The sequence below is a fragment of the Macaca thibetana genome, chromosome 2 (assembly GCF_024542745.1).
Source record: "Macaca thibetana thibetana isolate TM-01 chromosome 2, ASM2454274v1, whole genome shotgun sequence".
In the NCBI taxonomy this organism is placed as follows: domain Eukaryota; kingdom Metazoa; phylum Chordata; class Mammalia; order Primates; family Cercopithecidae; genus Macaca; species Macaca thibetana.
This window is the reverse complement of record NC_065579.1, coordinates 96,363,846-96,382,279: the sequence shown is the minus strand read 5'-3', so window position 1 is coordinate 96,382,279 and position 18,434 is coordinate 96,363,846. Positions and strand designations below refer to the sequence as shown.

The 18,434-nt window shown below is 46.2% G+C and overlaps 1 protein-coding gene across 12 annotated transcripts in view; it reads right to left on the bottom strand.

The window, feature by feature from the left end:
• Positions 1-18,434, bottom strand: part of TRAK1 (trafficking kinesin protein 1) — a 213,866-nt gene that overhangs the window by 5,815 nt on the left and 189,617 nt on the right. For 5 of the 12 annotated variants that reach the window (XM_050780361.1, XM_050780354.1, XM_050780359.1 and 2 more), the window contains 3 exons: positions 17,558-17,874; positions 10,181-10,531; positions 395-497 (listed from right to left, as the gene is read on the bottom strand). In XM_050780361.1, coding sequence (XP_050636318.1) covers positions 395-497; positions 10,181-10,531; positions 17,558-17,874 — 771 coding nt within the window. The remainder of the gene's footprint in view (positions 1-394; positions 498-10,180; positions 10,532-17,557; positions 17,875-18,434) is intronic. The other 7 variants (XM_050780355.1, XM_050780366.1, XM_050780363.1 and 4 more) reach the window with 2 other exon arrangements.

The following is an 18,434-nucleotide window of genomic DNA, read 5'->3' as shown; positions in this document are numbered from 1 at the left end:
GTCCAGGTCTCTTTATCTGAGCCGGATCCAAATAAATAATAGCCTCAATTCAAAAGGAAAGATGGGCTCGAACCCAGGAGGTGGAGGTTGCAGTGAGCCAAGATCATGCCACGGCACTCCAGCCTGGGCAACAGAGCAAAACTCTGCTGCAAGGGAAAAAAAAAAAAAAAGAACCCCCCCCCCCCCCCACACACACACACACACACAAAAACAACAACGAAAGGAAAGATGGGACCCAGAACAAGTGCCTGCAAATGCTGAGATGCTTAAACTGGCTTGAGGTGGTTTTTCTATGAGCCTCTCTACTTGGCTTTCCTCAATATTAAGCTTTGCAGGGAAGGGAGTGCCCCGACCTCACCCCACCCCTGCCCATCCCAGAGCCAGGGTCCCTTACCTTGGTGTGACCCGAGTGAGCTCATCTGAAGGATGCAGAATGCGACAGGTGGTGAAGGTGAAGGTGGAGTTGGTCTGAGACATGCACTTCCCAGGATGGTGCGCTAAATTGGGAGGAACAAAACATATTCCTTGCATCCAAGTACAACCACAATAAAAATTAAAATCCAGCATGTCACTCAACAGATGCAAGAAGTGATGAGCTACCTTGTTAACTGGATCTGGGCGAGGAAGGTGAAACGCAAATGTTCTGGATTGAAGGCGAGTCCTCAAAAATAACCACAATTTTGAGCACTGGTCTGCACAGCACCGAATTCCAGCTTCCGACCCAATCCAGACAAGGTTTCTCATCAGTATTCTTGGGCCAGTAGTGGATCCAGTCTGGGGGTGGGAGGCGAGGGGGGCGGGGTAATGGGCCTTTGTGGGATAAATTTGGTTTCCCTCCTCAGGTCAGAACCTGCTATCTTCTTTTGCTGCTTTACATTTCTTTGCATTGGCAACAGGTACCAAAGCTCTGCTCAGAGGAAGGGCAGAGGTACAGGCAGGGAGAGGCACTTGGCACCTGGAAACAGGGCAAGGCTCATAGCTCCCTTTCTGCTTACACAAAAAGGGGCTTGGGGATGCTGGCTCCACTACTGTCTATTTGTGATTGTTACGGTGGGAGATGGGGACTTCAGCTGCCTCAGCAACAACGTGGCAAGAGTTACAGAGATCAGGGCTCTCCAGGGTCTTAAGCTCCAGGATCAGGTCTGGTCCGACACACCGCAGTGTGAGAGTACAGGTCCCCCTACCCTCTAGTTGCCAGCTGCTTTCTTGACATCTCTAAGATGTCTGATTTCTAATGAAAATGAGATGGCAACAAGTTGTTCCTGATTTACTTCCTTTTAATGCTCAAACAAGTTATTGCTGAGGCGGCTGAAGACGATGGGTCTGGAGCAAAGTAAATCATGGAAGTGTTAGGACCATGCATGAGAAAGCTGGCAAAGGAACAAGCAACAGAGTCTATGGGAGACATCATGATTGCAGAGGTCATCCTCATTCATAACTCGAGCATCAGGGAAAAAAAAAAAAAAAAAAAAAAAAAAAAAAAAAAAGATACTGCCCCAAATAGCATGCACGATGAAGTGCCGGGATGATTCTCCCACCCAAGCCCACCCCACCCTCTGCCCCTGTAGCAGCTCAGCCCCCAGAGACCTCCTGGGAGAAAACTGATTCAGATATCAGAGGCCGTGAGGATTCAAAGGCCATGAAGATTCAAAAGGCTGTGAACTAGAATCTTCTAGCTCCTAATGGTATATTTTCTCTTGGATTTGACAAAAAGGAAAACAATGGAATTGGTTGCTGCCCCAAACCTACAGGTCCACACAATTGACTATGTCTTAAAAGAAAACCAGGAACCCGATGAAACAAACAAAAAAAAAAATGCTGGAGACGCAAATTAAAGGCAGGCAGGACAAATCCAGAATACAAAAGTGACGGTGATTAGAAGAACAAGGCAAGACGGTTTGCCCTGATTTTTAAGGTCTGACTCGGGTCTGTGTGTCAAAGCAGGCTCCCACGGCACCTGGCATGACAGCCAGCACCACGGCCACAGGAGAAAACCCTCAGCCACGGGGAGCTCCAAGCAAAGCAGGAGGGATGGAAAAAAAACACATAAAAATAGCCTTTATGAATCTTTCTTAATCAGCGAACACAATGGCTCAGGAACTCCAATAAGTAAGAAACTGCCACAAGCAAAACAAAAATGGAGTAAGCTATGAAGAGAAGGCAACCAAACAATCACGACTCTCTTACTGCAATAAGGTCTAGAAACAAAAATAACAGAAAGCCTGGGAAGCGCACCCCAAATAACAGGCATGAGGGGTTATTTGGGAAGGAGGAGAGGGGGAAATAAGACAACACAGTTGAAAGAGAGATAACATTTAAAAGAAATCAAACAAAGGAAGGCTAGATTTAAAATTAGAAGCATACCCCCATTTAAACACATGGCCAGAATATCAAATCAAAAGGTCACAAATGTTCACTTCCTCCTCCACCCTCTTACATATTGGATCTTCAATTGCAATAGGGAGTGTGAGATGGACATTTTAGAGACATAGTTGCATCAGCAGAAGCAAACCCATCTTATACAAATGGGTTTTGGGGATAGGAAAAGGCTGCTAAAAATTCGCAAGTCACCATTCCCCAGAAGCAATGAATAGCCATAGAAGACCAAGGAAGATCAACAAGTTTCCAAAGTGCTAAAGCCAGAGACTCGGCCCCTCCAAAATACCACCAGGACGCCTGGACCCGTGGGCTCTCCGCATGTCACCACTGACTGCCAGGCCGCTGCTGCACCTCCCTTCCTTGAGACACAACAGAGAGACAGTGAGTCACCCAAGACTGGGATCATCAGAGGCTCCTCATGCTTGCTACAGAGAAGCAACGGGCTGATTCCTAAAGCCCTGGGTGCAGGAAGAGAGCAAGTTCTAAAAAAAAAAAAAAAAAAAAAAAAAAAAAAAAAAAAAAAAAAAGAAAGAAAAGAAACATAAAACATCCTTCTTGGCAGGAAATGGGGGCTTGGGGTGAGGGCTCACTGTGAAGTCACCAAGCCCATGCCACACATCAAAGCCCCCTTCTTTATCTAAATGGAAAGTTCTCTGCAGAAGATGGTATTATGTGTTCATCCCATGCTGCTCATTTGGGAGCTCAAAGGATAGAGTTTCTTCGATTTAAGGCTTTAACTCCCTATTTAAATTCTTATTCTTTCTCTCAACCTGAGTGGAGGGCTTCCTAGTGTTGTGAAGAGACAGGTATAGGTTAAATGGGTTAGAGTATTAACAACAACAAATATTTTCATCATTTGATTTAGGAATGAATTTGGATTTACCAATAAAAACCCTAATTCTTTTTAAATTGTTCTTCTTCCCCCAGATTCTGACACTGGCACAAAATGTGACATACGCTTTAAACTTAATTAATCCTTGATTATTATTCAAGATCTCCTATGTTGATGAACTGCCCGTGGCTGTCGTGCAGATGTTTTGTTCTGAAAACATACAACATGCAAGCACACATCCTTCAGCTAGCTACAGGTGGACACATCAGAGGACTCTGCGAGAGTGAGAGCCACTCTTACTTTCACTCTGTATACCGAGTGAGAGCTCACCTGCTCTCTCTGGTTGGACTCAGGTGAGCCTTCTGCCTGGAGCAGGTATACTTGATCAGTGGCACTGACTGCCCATGCTCTCAGGGGCCCGTGATGCCTGGGACTGACTGGAAAACTGGGTGGCTGGGATCCTTCTGCTGCAGCCGGTGACGGGGGAGCCCTGACACGGCCCCCACTCCCTGGATGCCCCTCAGACTGCACAATATAGAGCAGGATGGCTGCTGCTCTGTGGACTCCTCGGGCCTCCCAGGGAAGATAGGTAGGAAGCCCACTGCTTCCCATGGCCCAGTGCTTTCATGGTGAGAAGGGAGCACAGAAGAGGCTGGGACACTCCGGTGGGGCCCAGAGGTTCCACAGGGATTTGCAGGATGATTGGAACTCTGCCCGTCTGGCCACCCATAATACAATTAGTACACACCTGCTCATGCATTTCCTTCCCTTCTAATGGCACTCTCCTTCCCCCATCCCTGGGAAGTGCTGGGGACAACAGCAGCTTTCTTCTCTCTAAAGGCTGCCATAAAACCTAGTCCTTAAAAGAACCCTCACATGAGCCCACACAGAGACAGTGGAAAATGCAACCATACTTGGTATGTTGCTATGGGGAAATTCAGGGTGCAATACACACCCAGACACAGCTACTTCTGAGGAAGCCTCTGAGAACGGAGAAACACTGGCCATGCTGCATACCCAAGCTATTTTTAAAAACTCACATAAATAACTTCTATAAACGTAAATTTACAAAAGCATCTCAAAATCTTGGAAAAGGGACTCCACCTTTGTGATGCACTGAGGACCTTCCATGTTCTTTTCGTCACTCTTGGGAAATGGCCAACTTGTATAAAATAAACCCTATGCCCTGACCTTTCTTTCCTTTTCTTGAGCATGTAGTGGGATGCTGCTGTCACATGACTTGGATCTGCTTTTCAAGTTCTATAAACTCCTCAACCAATACACACACACACCCCCCAACAGTGGCACCCACAGGCCAGCCTGTTCTATCCAAGTAAAAACAAATCTATAGGCCGGGCGCGGTGGCTCAAGCCTGTAATCCCAGCACTTTGGGAGGCCGAGACGGGCGGATCACGAGGTCAGGAGATCGAGACCATCCTGGGTAACACAGTGAAACCCCGTCTCTACTAAAAATACAAAAACTTAGCCGGGCGAGGTGGCGGGCGCCTGTAGTCCCAGCTACTCGGGAGGCTGAGGCAGGAGAATGGCGTAAACCCGGGAGGCGGAGCTTGCAGTGAGCTGAGATCCGGCCACTGCACTCCAGCCTGGGTGACAGAGCGAGACTCCGTCTCAAAAAAAAAAAAAAAAAAAAAAACAAATCTATTGAAAATAAAAGCCACTGTCCATCCAGATTAAGGGTATGTCTTGAGCTATCCCCTAGGAATATCAATATGTTTTAGTTGTTTAATGCCCAGCTTCCAATGACTTTGTTGCCTTTTGCTTGAGGGGTGGAACGGGGAGAGGAAGACGTGTCTTTACTGTCACCTGTATGAGAAATTAGTTCCCTTTCCATTAAACAGATAGGGAAGAAGCAATGCTTTATCTCTTCCTAAAAGACTAAAATATCAGGGCATGGAAGGTGCTCTGAAGACTTTCCTGTCTCTTCATTATGTAACTCTGCCCATGATATTTTCAGGGGGAAAAAAGTTCTCTGATGAGTTCACGTGGGAAAAGTTGCCTAGTTTGCCCTACAAGTCATCATTAATGTAAGTACTATTCTAGGGATTCGTGTGGCTTTAACAAGTGTTTTCTCTGGAGGTGGGGAGTGGGGGAATTAAGAGCAGTTTCAGATGCAGCAGTGCAGCTTGTTTTAAAAAATACAAAAGTGATTTTAAACTGTAACATGTGGTACAAGATGACACTTTTAAAGGCCTTAGTTCTGGGCTTCACAGAGGCTTGGTATTTATTTTTTCTCTGCTTAAGCATTTCTTCAACAGAGCCCTCGACTGCTCCTGCAGCTCCGTAGAGATCCCTGAGCTCCTCGGTGATCAGACATCTGGCCAGCAGGAAGCTGGGAGGTTTCTATCACAGAGATTTCGAACTACACATCACAAGATCTTTTTCTGGTTTCTGCACAACTTATTTTTGGTTTCTGCAAAATTAAAAGTCGACTCTTCTTCCCACTACGCCAAGTTGCCTACCCTGTTTCACCTAAAAAGGATGTGATTTAAGAGATAAACAATTTCACAGCATTGTGCAGAGGGTCACAAATTCTCTCAAGTGCCCCTAGGGTATCTTCTAGAGAAAGGGGGATTTTTAGAATGCTGTTAAAATGTCAAAAGGGCAAATGCAGAAATCCCTTTGTAGTCTTCAGACACCAACAAAGCTGGACCCCACGCCCTTTTGTCCTCTTGTCCTTCCTTCTGTGGCAGACACCAACAGGTGAAGGGAGGTAGCCTGGCTGAGCTGCATCAAGACCTTTCCCCGCTGGTGCGTTCAAGGCCAGCACAAGAGAGCACTTCACCTGTGCTTCACTAGGCAGTGCGGTTGCACAGCTCCTCCCCTCAACACTGGGTGCTCCCTCAAGAGCCCTCCATATTAGAAGGGTGTCAGGTTCAGACACCTACTCCTCAGCAACCCACGTGCCTCCAGGAGCACCAGGGGGCCCTCTGTAGTGTTCAGAGGTGAGGACACCAGAGAGAAAATGCTCAACAAGTGGGCTTTGTTCTGGATATTTTAAGCAGAGCTGACTCTATGCTGTTTGTTTTGAAGGAATCAATTCTTTCATTCTTCATTCATTTTTCCACTTGCAGGTGGCAGTTGGCCTGTTTTACTCTGGCTTACTATATATTCTGATGGAAGAGCACAGGGCTTTCCTTAGCATCTCCTAATACAGGTGGGTGTGAGCCAACCATCCACTCTGTCCCTAACAACCAAACTCCCTCATAACTGCCACAGAACCAGGCTGAATCGAAAAGTGTTCCCAACAGCATGGGAACTCACATCAACTCTCTCAATGTAGACAATGGGAAGGAACTTCCCTGTACCCAAGGGTCTGTGAATCCAGCATACCAGACTTTTCCTTCCAGACCCATCAAGCCCCCAAACCAACTTCTCACAAGCCTGTCTGAACCCCACTTCTGTGGTCTGTGGTGGACTGAAGTGGGGACAGGATATGAGCTGGCTCAGCTTTGCTCTAGCTGCCTCGCCTGGGCAAAGCTGCGGGAACACCCTGCTGGCCTGACTCCGCCTGGCTCCTTCCTACCACCAGCCCTTCTCGGCCCTTTCACCCAGTCACTGCTCCTGACCTTGGGCCTATGTATCAAACAAGGAGGCAACAAAAGCAGCTGATTCTTGGCTTTTGCCTTGGTGGCCCAGTTGCTGAAGATTTAGGGAATTTTTCAAGGGCAATTTTAGCCAACTGTGCTTTTTGTCTTCCACTCTGACTTTAAGATCTCAGCTCCAGGTCAGGTGTGGTGGCTCACACCAGTAATCCCAGTACTTTGGGAGGCCAAGGCGGGCAGATCACTTGAAGCCAGGAGTCTGAGACCAGCCTGGTTAACAGGGTGAAAGCCCGTCTCTATAAAAATACAAAAATTAGCTGGGTGTGGTGACGTGTGCCTATAGTCCCAGCTACTTGGGAGGCTGAGGCAGGAAAATCACTTGAACCCAGGAGGTGGAGGTTGCAGTGAGCTGAGACTATGCCACTGCACTCCAGCCTAGGCAACAGAGTGAGACTCTGTCTCAAAAAAAAAAAAAAAAAATCTCAGCTCCAATTAGGACAAGGTTCTACTACCGGGTCACTGCCAGGTAAGATGTCAAGATGCCATGATTCGTGTAAGTTTCTGAGGATACCTCCCCTCAATATGAATCAGCCTTCGATGCATAAAAGCATTAAAATAAACTGACCATCAATTTTCTCTATCCATGTGGCTTTAATCCCACTTCTTTCTCACCTTTAAGGATCAAGGCATTCCAGATAATTCAACTGAACTGCTCATCCACTAGCCAACTACTGATTTAACTGTGTGACTTTAACTCTTAGTCCTTTGCCACATGCAGGCTCTTCCCCACACAAATACCTAAAATACAGAGTACTGACAGAACAAGATGATGACTAGTTCTGATAAGGTATACTTTCTATATAAATTAAAACATAAAACATATCACTGAAATAAAGTAAAACTATAATCTAAAACTTTTTAAACAATCCATTTTAATCATCTAAATTATTTACAATACAATAACATGGAATCATCCTTTTTAAGACATGGGATTATAAAAATCAACAAGTGAATGATGCTTCAAATAATACATTTAAATACATTAATCAAATTTTTTCAGTGCTTAAAAGTTTTTCTCCATGGGACAGCAGGCTCTGGACAAAACTGCCTAGCGTACAAGTCTTCCCAGTTTCCTTCTATCACACCAGCTGCACATAAAAAGGTTCATCACCTTCTGTCCCCAAAGTGCCTCCCCACTGAGTTTCCCCAGGCAGACAGCAGCTCCTGGGATAGTGCTGTTTGGCAACAGAAAAGCCCAAGCATACAGGACGGATTAAAAGGCAGGGACGAGACACCATGGATACACATCCCAAGACAAAGGATGCCCCAAGCCTCTCCATAAAGCTTATCTGTCTGCCTGTGTCTCCATGATGGCAGGCAGAGAGCTAACTGGGACCTCCAGGATGATGATATGCTTTTTAAATTCTGAGAATCAAAATGGTCCTGTAATTCCCAATAGAGAAAACAGAGCCAATTCATTGTTCACCCCTCTCCCCTCTGAAGCCAGTTTTTAAAGATGAACCTCACCCAGAAAATAAGCCCCAAAGAATTCTCATCTAAATGATCAGACCCTTCCTAAATTACCTTTGGCAACCCAGGTAATTATTTTTTATTACACACCTCCAACCTGACCCTTTCTACAGTTTCAACTATAAATGTTCATGCCCCTCCTCAAATAGTGTTTCTAGGATGAATTTGCTACAGGTTTGAGTACAGAAGGAACAAGCAAGAAAAATGTCAGTGTTTATGTTAAGGAGAGTGGTCAGGATGTCCCCAGTCCTCATTATTGGTCCCTTCTCTCTCTCTGTGCTCCAAGATAAGTTCTTTGTCGACTTGATAAGCTTTAGTCCTTCTGTACAACTTCTAGAAGGTACACCTAAAGGTGCTTCTTTGCACTCCCAGAACTCACCTTCTATTCTACCTGTAAGGTTGTAGGGGAGTATCCCAATCGGCAATCGGCATGGGGCCTACCCCTGCAGCCACAAAAACCAGCCAGGCGTCATGTTCCTGCACCACCACCTGCCTTCCTGATGGCCACGGGTGCTGATGACAAAACTGGGACAGTACCGCAGCTGGTTTTCCTTTTTCAAGTGTGTAGATACGAAATAAAAAAACATTTTCATTCCCTCACAAGCTTAATCTAGTAATGTAACTGCTTTAAAAAAAACCAAACCATAAACAAACCTAGGTACTAAACAAATCACACGACTTGATGACTTCTCTAAAATTAACATCAAGGAAAAAAGGAAAAGTTGATCCCAAATAAAATCCCTTGACCACAGCTGTTTGAAATTCGCCAGGGGAATGGAAGAACCTCAGCTCTTTCCTGCCCTGTATTTCAAGGGGAGTGTTGTGGCCTTCAAAAATGAAAATTAAGAATCACAAAGATGAATGTCCTCGCTTCAAACCTGGTGAATCCTTGGGAATGTCATGAGGATGACAACACAGGGTTAATTCATTTTTTTCTCAGTCTCTCCCCTGACTCCACAAAAGCTTTGTCTTCCCAACACAAGGGGCTGGGAGGTCCAGTCTAGGCAGAGCATGCTGTTGGGATAAACAGTAACCATGTGATCCCATGATTCCCAGGGCTCTGAGCACAAAGCTTTTCATCCCAGTGGCAGCTGGGATGTGGGTAATTCTGTAAACTCATGGCCACACCTTTAATGCTTGGGTGCAGTGGGTGGAGTCAGCCAGAGCTCTTTTCCAGCTTCATCTAGGGTCTTCTCTCTGGAAAAGCTCAGTGACATTCTCCAAAGGTTTATTTGGTTAAGGAGTATTGCTAAAACACTTTATAAAAATCCACTTTGAACACATGTGTAAGCTGAAAAGAAAACAACATATACACCTCCATTGAAGTTGGGAAAGTGAAAAGGCTGATGAAGTGTCTGAAATCCTGAACCTTTCCTGGTTCTTTCTATTTTAATACAGCATACAGGTAACAGATGATCTCATTTGCCTTCTGAATGACCCAGCACTCAATTTCCCTAAAATTGCTCAGCTCCACTTGGAAATCACCAGGGGACTTGAGAATCTTCCCCTTAGACTCAGGGAGACACCCAGACCAGGAAGAAGGGCACTGATGTTTTTCAGGGGCCCCAAAGCCCACCTTTTTTTTTTTTTTTTTTTTAGCAGCCTTTCCTGCTCCCACTTTACGATCCCTGCTGGGCCATGCACCTCCAAGATGGGCAGGGGAGCCACATCCATTGTTACAAATAGGAGTCATCAGACTCTGTATTTAAAAACAGTACTGTGCAATGAGAATGCTTTAATCATCACCCACACAGACGAGCGGAAGCTACAGACAGAGAGCCACTACGGATGGTGCCTGGAATAGAGGTGAGAATGGCCCAAAACTCTGCCTCCGGGAAAGGTGCCAAGTTTACAGGACTTATCATGGTGCCCTCACCAGACCCCTCCTCCTCCTCCTCCTCCTCCTCCTCCGTGGCCGCTGGCTCCTGCATCTCCTCTGGGGAAGCCTGAGGCCGGCTCGGGTAACTTCTGCTGCCTGAGACAGTCACACGGGCTCGGGACCTCTCACCTGAGGTCTCTGGGTGCTGAACTGGCGTGGAGGTAGCTAGGCGCGGGAGAGAAATGTGGTCACCTGTGTCATCTTCTTCAAAGTCGTTAAGGCAGTACACTTCGTCCAGGTCAACATCCAGTGTCCGGAAGCCCTTGGTGACCACACCAGGCCGGGGGTCCAGGATGCCCCCAAGGTGAGGCTGGGCCAACTGCTGCCAGTGGTGAAGGGTGGCAGAACCTTGCAGGAGAAAGGGAATGGAAGAAGGGGACAAGGAGAAGAGAGGGTTAGGATGGAAGTCCAAGACAATGGCTGTTTACCACCCTCAAAGTGCTCAGCGTGAACCCCAGCAGGGTCTGGGCCTCCAGGTGGACTGCAGTGGGAACTTCAGTGGAGCTGCCTTAGCCCTTCCTGCCATGAAACAGTAGCCAAACCCTACCATGATCAGAAGGGGTACCAAGTTAAGAAATTAACAATTTTTTGTTTTTTTTCAGTAAAATCCACACCATAGTATGTGCAAAAGGGGTGGCGAGGTCTTTATTTTAATCAACCGATGTCCGCCCCAGAACTCAACACCTTCTCATTTTACAAAATGGAAGGGGTAAAATGGCAAGATAAGCACAAAACAAGGGCCACATGTACTGATTCTATGCCAAACACACACTCCTGGGAACAGGGAAGACATAAGCTCAGGCAGAATAAGACCATGCCAAGCCAAGCCCAGGACCCTCAGCAAGAGGAAAGCAAAAAGAAATGAAAGCAGCACACAGAGATATGTGGTAGATGTGACCATCACCTCCTTTACTTAGGTTTTCGGTATTTTGCCAGCAACTCTGAGAGGCTGCCGGGTTAGGGAGAAGGAATCGGGTTAAAGAGGTGTGATTTAAGAACACAGTAAGTCCACATGGAGGTCTAAAGTAGGGGAGCCCATCTTCTCGATGACACCAAACCCCAGGACTCAGATGACATCATGCAAGGTCTGTAATAACACCGGAGTGTGTCCCTGAAGACCTCAAGGTGTCACAGGTGCTCTAGAAAGAGAAGTGTTCCTAGGCCAAGCATGCTCAGGAAACCTAAGTGTTTTTACTGAGGGGCATCACAGAACCTTCAGTGTGTTACAGTGTTTTTGCCCAACTTACTTGACAGAGCAACCTTTTTTACCTTGGAACACTTATTAATGCCTCACATGACACCATGCTGGTGCATGGGCCGTGAGGCTCGCACGGCTAGCCCCATTCTACAGGTGCAGAAGGCACTCAAATGTGCATGGTCACACAAATAAATATTCCATGCTCAAAGGAGAGACTTCTGAAGAGGTTCTTAGGCACTGGAAGGCAGGAGCCTTCCTGCACAAATGGATGCTCGGGCAGTCACCACTGGTTTACCAAGGGTATATTTCCTGGGTAGGCAAGAAGCCCTCCAGGATACCAGGCTGCCCTGGGGAGCGAAGGAAAGGGAGTCAAGGATGCCAGGAGCCAGCAGCTCAGGAAGTCAAGACAAAAGACAAGGGAAGGCAGGCAGGCCAAGGTGGGAGGTGGTGGGGTGAGGGAGAGGCCCCGTGGTGTGTGCAGAGAGTCTGCCATTTCCAAACACCCCTTGGAAATAACTTCTCATGGGTCAATCTTAGCCAGGGAGGCTTGAAAGGGATTTATAAATGAGCAATTTCAAATCCGCTTAAAAGGAAAAAAAAGGTGCACACTGCCAATACATGTTTAACGAGTTCCTAGACACCCACATGAAGGTTTATCCCAGTTTTAAGAGTTCACAGGTACAAGAGCAACCTACTTAATCTGGATCTATTAAATATAAATAGAAAATACTCTAAATTCAAGAAAAAAAGAAATAGGAAAGAATGACATATAATGAAAGAAGGTATCACATATCTGTTCCCTCACTAGGTACTAAGATGCATCTAGAGCGGTGTTCTCAACTAGGGGCGATTTTGCGCCCCACACGCTCCCCCCCCCCCCGCCCAGGGACATTTGGTAATGTCTGGAGACACATTTGGTTGTCACAGCTGTGGAGGAACGGCATCTAGTGCTAATGGCATCTAGGGGGTAAAAGCCAGAGATGCTGCGAAACATCCCACAATGTACAGGACAGCCCCCACAACAAAGAACGAACTGGTCCCAAATGTCAACAGGGCTGGGGTTGAGAAACCTTGCCCTAGAGCTGTGGTTCTTAACTCTCAGATGTTTTGAGAATCTGAAGGAAGCTGTGGATCCACCTCCTAAAGGAAGGGCGCATGCTAGCAACACCGTGCAAACAAGGCCGGGGCTTCGCAGACCTGCGGAGACCAGTGCATGGGCTCCCGAGTCCCAGACGCCACAGCATCGCTGTGATTTCTTTTAAATTAAGCTTCCCTATATTGAGGCAGGCCTGCATGGCAGTTTGTTTTACATGTATTATACCAACTCACTCCTCAAAACCATCCTAGGAACTAAGTATGATTAAACACTTTACAGACAGGGGAATGGTGGCTGCCTGAAGTTAGATAACTTTCCAAAGCCACTTAATTAGTGGTGGCATAGCCGGGGTTCAGAACTAAAGACCAAGTTTTCACACTGCCCACCCATCAAAACCCACAGGTCTGAGAACAAGAAGGACATCGGTGTCCCAGCTGCACAAACGGTCAGCAGCAGAATTTCCAGATGGCTGTGCAGGGCCTGCCAGAAGACATTCCTGCTGATAGGAGTTCTCTGCTGTCCCTGGGGACTCGCATTCACACTACCTAATGGGCCCTGGTATAAATGCTCACTGACCGTGCAGGCACATTCCCGATAACAAAACAGCACCACGAGAAGTCTTAAAGAAGCCACTGTACTGTCATGTTCAGCTCAGGACTGTACACCGGAGTCTGAGAAGGATGAGAAAACCCCAGGTACAATATGGCCACGTCACCTCTACTTTTGGAAGGGAAAAGGAGGATATACTTCCCAGTAGACTCTGGGAAGTGAAGAACTCTGGTAAGGAAATGCCAAACCTCGTCATCCTTCTGAAGGGGGTCTGAGATGTTTACAATTCACTGGGAAAGAACCCAGGGAGGCTGGAGGTCTGGGCCCTGACAAGAGTCTCACAGGCCTGTCCCCTCCAACTGTTCAACCGGCTGCCCCATCACTCCCTCTCCTCACCTGCTCCCAAGGATGAGCTGAAGACAGAGAAATGAGGCTACAAAGGGTCTGCTGTTTGGAGTTAAGGAGGTCACAGAAATGCATGGGGTTACTTCCATTCTCTGACACTCCACAGCCAAGGAAATTTAGTGAAATTACAACTAAAACATTATGGGGAAAGATGCATCATGCTCAGATTTTTATCCCATGCCTTGCGCATCCTTTACTCATGTAAGAACAGCCAACTTTTACTGGCCTTTTACTAAGCGCCAGGCACTTTTCTGAGGTCTACATTTATAATTCACTTAATCTTCACGTTATCCCTGCTGTCTGCATTCTGCAGATGAGGAAACTTGAGTACAGGAAGGGAAAGTAACTTGCTAGAGGCTGCATAGCTGGCAAGTGGCTTGACTTATCTGGGACTGAAACCAAGGCTGGCTCCAGTGTCCATTCTCCTAACCCTCAGCAGTGAGAGGCCTCACAAACGAGAGTCTCTGAAACCTAGTCAATAACACACCTGAATGGCTTTCTAGACTCCCATGCAGGTGCCTTCTCAAACCTGACTGTGCTATTTCAGTTATGTCATGCTGTGGGGCTCATGGACTATCTCCACTCCTGGCTGGTTCCAAGGTCCCAGTGGGGTTTGCCAAGCCCGTCAACTGGGCAGAACACCTCATGCCTCACCTCCCTGCTGCTGCCTAAACCACCATGTGGGAATTCTACCAATCTCCTGGCTGCCTGGAGTCCTTCCTTTGACACAAGAAGGTATACGAATTAAAAAATAAATATGAATTGCACCTTATTCAGAGCCCAAGTTGCCTCTTTCTTTCCATTTCTCCAGCTCATTCCCCAGCCTGGCTTCTTTACTTGCCAAACACTGTACTATGAGCTACCTCTCATTACCAACTCAAGACCTGCTCACTCCTCTCACCCACATTAAAACCAGGCAGGAGTTGGGCAAATAGGGCAAGGAAAGAGAGGAAGCTTCATGTTCCTGGTTGGCCCCAAGATAAAGTTCTATGGGAAAAGGGCATGGACAGTGGTGAAAACTTAACTACGGTCATGGTGTCTTTCCCCCTCTGCTTTCCTTCCATACCCCAGTGTTCCAGCTAAAACATTTTCAAGTCATCAAAGGAGAGGAAACTCCAAAATCCACTGATGTCAGAGGAGCATTAGGGTTTAGACACTAGAACGAAACCTGCTGGATAATGCACAGCTTCGAAATGTATCCTTTCCCTTATTTACATATTATTTATTTGGAAATGCTACCTTGGTTATGATTAAGCAGAAAGGAAGTGCAAATTACAGGAAAAAAATACTGCCTGCCTTGGTCTTTTTAAGGCAGATATCTTTCTAGTTTGAATGTTTTGTTTGTTGTTCACCTGCTTAAAACTGGTAAGGTAAGATGAAGAGACAAGAGATTGCTAGCACTCTTAAACACTTAGCTATTTTGGCTTTCACAATAAGCAGATGGCAAGATTAATTAACAGGTAAGGGAGCCAGATGGAAGACACTGATTGGCTATCTGCTGTGATCTCAGCCAACAGTCTCTCGGGACCTCCCCCCAGGTCCATTTACCTGGGCCGATGGCGATCATGGGAGTCTTACTAGCTTCTCAGTGGGCCAACAGAAAAAGATAATTTAAGAACATGACCCTAGTGCTGGTCCAGATCTCAACACTAGTAACTTAGCCCTAGTAACAGACCTGGACTGGAGCAAGCTTGGGAAGCCAACATTTTAATAAGCACCTATTAGATGCCAGGTACAATATAAAATGCTTCTCATTTACTCCTCACTGGAATCTGGTTTGATAGCTATCAGCCTATGTCATAACCACAATTAAATAGGAAACAGGGCTCAAAAAGTGGGGTGATTTATCTAATGTCACAGTCAGAGATGTACTGAACCTGGCCCAGGCTGACTTCTGTGTCAGCATCCCATCTTATCATATTAAACATGGTAACATAAAAAAATAACTGTAGAGGGGAAAAAAGAAAATATTGGTTGTAACAGCTAAGAAGTCTGAGCCAGGTGTGGTGAATCACGCCTGTAATCTTAGCACTTTGGGAGGCTGAGGTGGAAGGGTAACTTGAGGGCAGAGGTTCAAGACCAGCCTGGGCAACATAGTAAGACCCTGTCTCTACAAATAAATAAATTAGCCAGGTGTGGTGGTACACTCCTGTAGTCCTAGCTACTTGGGAAGCTGAGGCGGGAGGATTGCTTGAGCCCAGGAATTCAAGCTTGTAGTGAGCTGTGATCACACCACTGTACTGCAGCCTGCGTGACAAAGCGAGACCCTGTCTCAAAAACTAAATACATAAATAAACAGCTAAGAAGTCAGAGAACTACAAAATGGAGCCTAAAGGATCTATATCATGAGGTTGTGTTACAGGCCACTGTGATAAGACAAATAACTTTTTAATGGTATTGATTTAGCCTCCTGGGTAGCAAAGCACTACAGATGAAATTCACCTTGCTAATCTAACAGGATTTCCTATTATCCTATTAACTGATCACAAAAATACTGCCAAGTCACAAAATTAAAAGAAAGAAAGATGAACTGGCTAAAACGTGTGCTTTGAAAATAAATTCAAAAACATATTCTTAAATGATCTAATGAAACACAGAGTCAAATATAGAAAGCAGACAAGACAGAGATGATAAATTCCAATGATTTTTGAGTGACAAAGGAGAAAAAAGAAAAGTAAGGCAGAAAGTAAAATTGCAGAAATGAAAGATTTTATTGAAAGAACAGACACAATGTAGATCAGAAAACAATCACCAAGCTTACAACTAAATAAATAATCAAAAAAGAGTAAGCCATACCTTTTCGGAACTCTAAGAAGGACCCCAATTATACAATTTTAAAATAATAATAAAAACAAACTAGCCCGCCCTCTTCCTTTGGAGACTATGGAACCCAGTCATGTCTTGGGTCTTTAACAAGCACAACCTTACCTTATAGCATGCATTCTCACAGGGGCAATATTGCTCCCGAGGGGCAAAAACAGGTTCTTTTGAGGTGAACATAATTGGATTATTTTTATTTTAATACCATATATATATTGTTTATGTATTGTTTATGTATACTGTATATGGATATACATATAGTACATAAACAATACATCTGTGGTATTAAAATGTCATCGGGGTGATCAGGAAAAAACGTCTTAGAAGGCTCCTTAGAAGGGACAATAATTTTTAAAAGTTGGGTAGGTTCTGCTTTACAGAAGTTCTGATTTGGCTTTGCATCGTAAGTGTAACATAGTTTTAAAATAGCTTCTCAAACTTATATGGCTTTCAAAACTAAAGGAGTAAAAAATGAAAAATATAAACACTTGGTGGCTCTTGGCAGGGTGGTGGTATGTAGAGGGAAAACATTTTTAAGTGCCTAAAAAAAAAAAAAAGAGGGAGGGAAAGAGCGAGAGAGGGAGGGAGGGAGGAAGAAGTTTTTCCATGAGTTTAATCATCTGAGGTGCCCCTGATACTAAAATATGAACTGCCCCTGGAAAAGGGTGGCTTAAGGAGGCACAAAACTCACTGTCTCCACAGCCACCGCCCTTCCTGGGCTCCAAACTGTAGACTCTAGGAGCCGAGCTCACAACATAATGCATCTGCCAAAAGCCACAACCTTGTTATATGAAGTTCAAATCAAAACACATAAGCCCCCAAATCACATTCGGGTGGTTATGGGGGGAAAAAAAAATCCCCATTTAATAGAGTTTGCTTGGAACCTCTCCCTGACACCAAAACTTCGGAGAAGCTAAAGCGTTAATTCTCTGCATTCCTCACACCCGCAGGCAAAACCTAATCAATTTTTGAATCTGTTAGCAATGCCTCTACTGCCACAAAAGGTTTTTATTTCTAAGGTTCTAAAGGCAAAGGAAATAACTAGAAGACCACAGTGCACATGCTTGTCTTTCCTTGGCGAGTTTGGTGGCCTATGTGTGCACTGTCACACCTGCCAGCCAGAGGGGATGGATGGAGGCCTAGGCTGAGCGCCACTGTCAGAGGAACTCAAACCAGCAGCGCGGATGGCTATCTCGGAAGAAAAAGGAGTAGGCGTGACAGAGGTGCCCCGCCTTCCGCAGGTGGATCAGGGACCACAGGGAGTCCCCCAGGAGGACAGAGAGAGGCCGAGGCCCCGCGCGATCACCTTCCAGCGGCTTCACGATCTGGAGCTTCTCAGGCAGGTAGGAGCGGCTGCTGAAGGACATGCCAGAGAAGCCGGTGAACTCGGAGAAGCGGGAGTGCGTGCCCAGGGACATGATGCTCTCAGTGGGTGTGAGGGAGCCGCTGCGCAGCTCGCCCTTCTCCGCCAGCTCCTGGAGCTTCCTCTCTTGCTCCTCCTCAAAGAACCTCCTCTCGGAGAGGTAGTTCTCCCGGCGCAGGGACAGCCGCCTCAGCGCTGTCTCCAGGTCGTGGGAGCCTGGGGTGCCCGGCGTCCCCAGCTTCTTACTCCGCTCATCATTTCTGGAAGAAGAAAGGGGTGTGAGGGTGGAACGCTAGCCAGTCTCCAACTGCACAGAGGCCCGACTGCTCAATGCACAGGGGAGGACGTTCCCTGGGGCTGCAGGATTCTCCACGGGAGCCAAGGCAAGCAGTTGACATTTAGGCAAAAGGGGGAAACAAATGCGTGTCCAGAACTACTCCCGCCAGGGGTCTTTTTTAGTGGGGTTGACGTGGGGTGAGGACTAAGGTGGGATGAATATTTTGCACACAGACTAGGTAAATTCAGTCCCTCTAAATATCTCCCTCAAGAATCTTTAGGAAGAAACCTGTAGGTTACCGTTCCTGGCTACCAGAAGGGCAACTGGTTTCAGGGATGCTTCTCTCTCCTCTTGAAGGAAAGGAGCCCAGACCCCAACTCTGAACAAAACCTGCTCTGATCAAGGAGCTTCCTGTCTGTCTGATCCAACTGGTCCAGAAGAATCAATTTTATTAAGTCAGAGGAAAAGGATGCACAAAGTGGACAATTGTGTGTGTGTGTGTGTGTGTGTGTGTGTGTGTGTGTGTGTGTGTGTGTGTGTGTA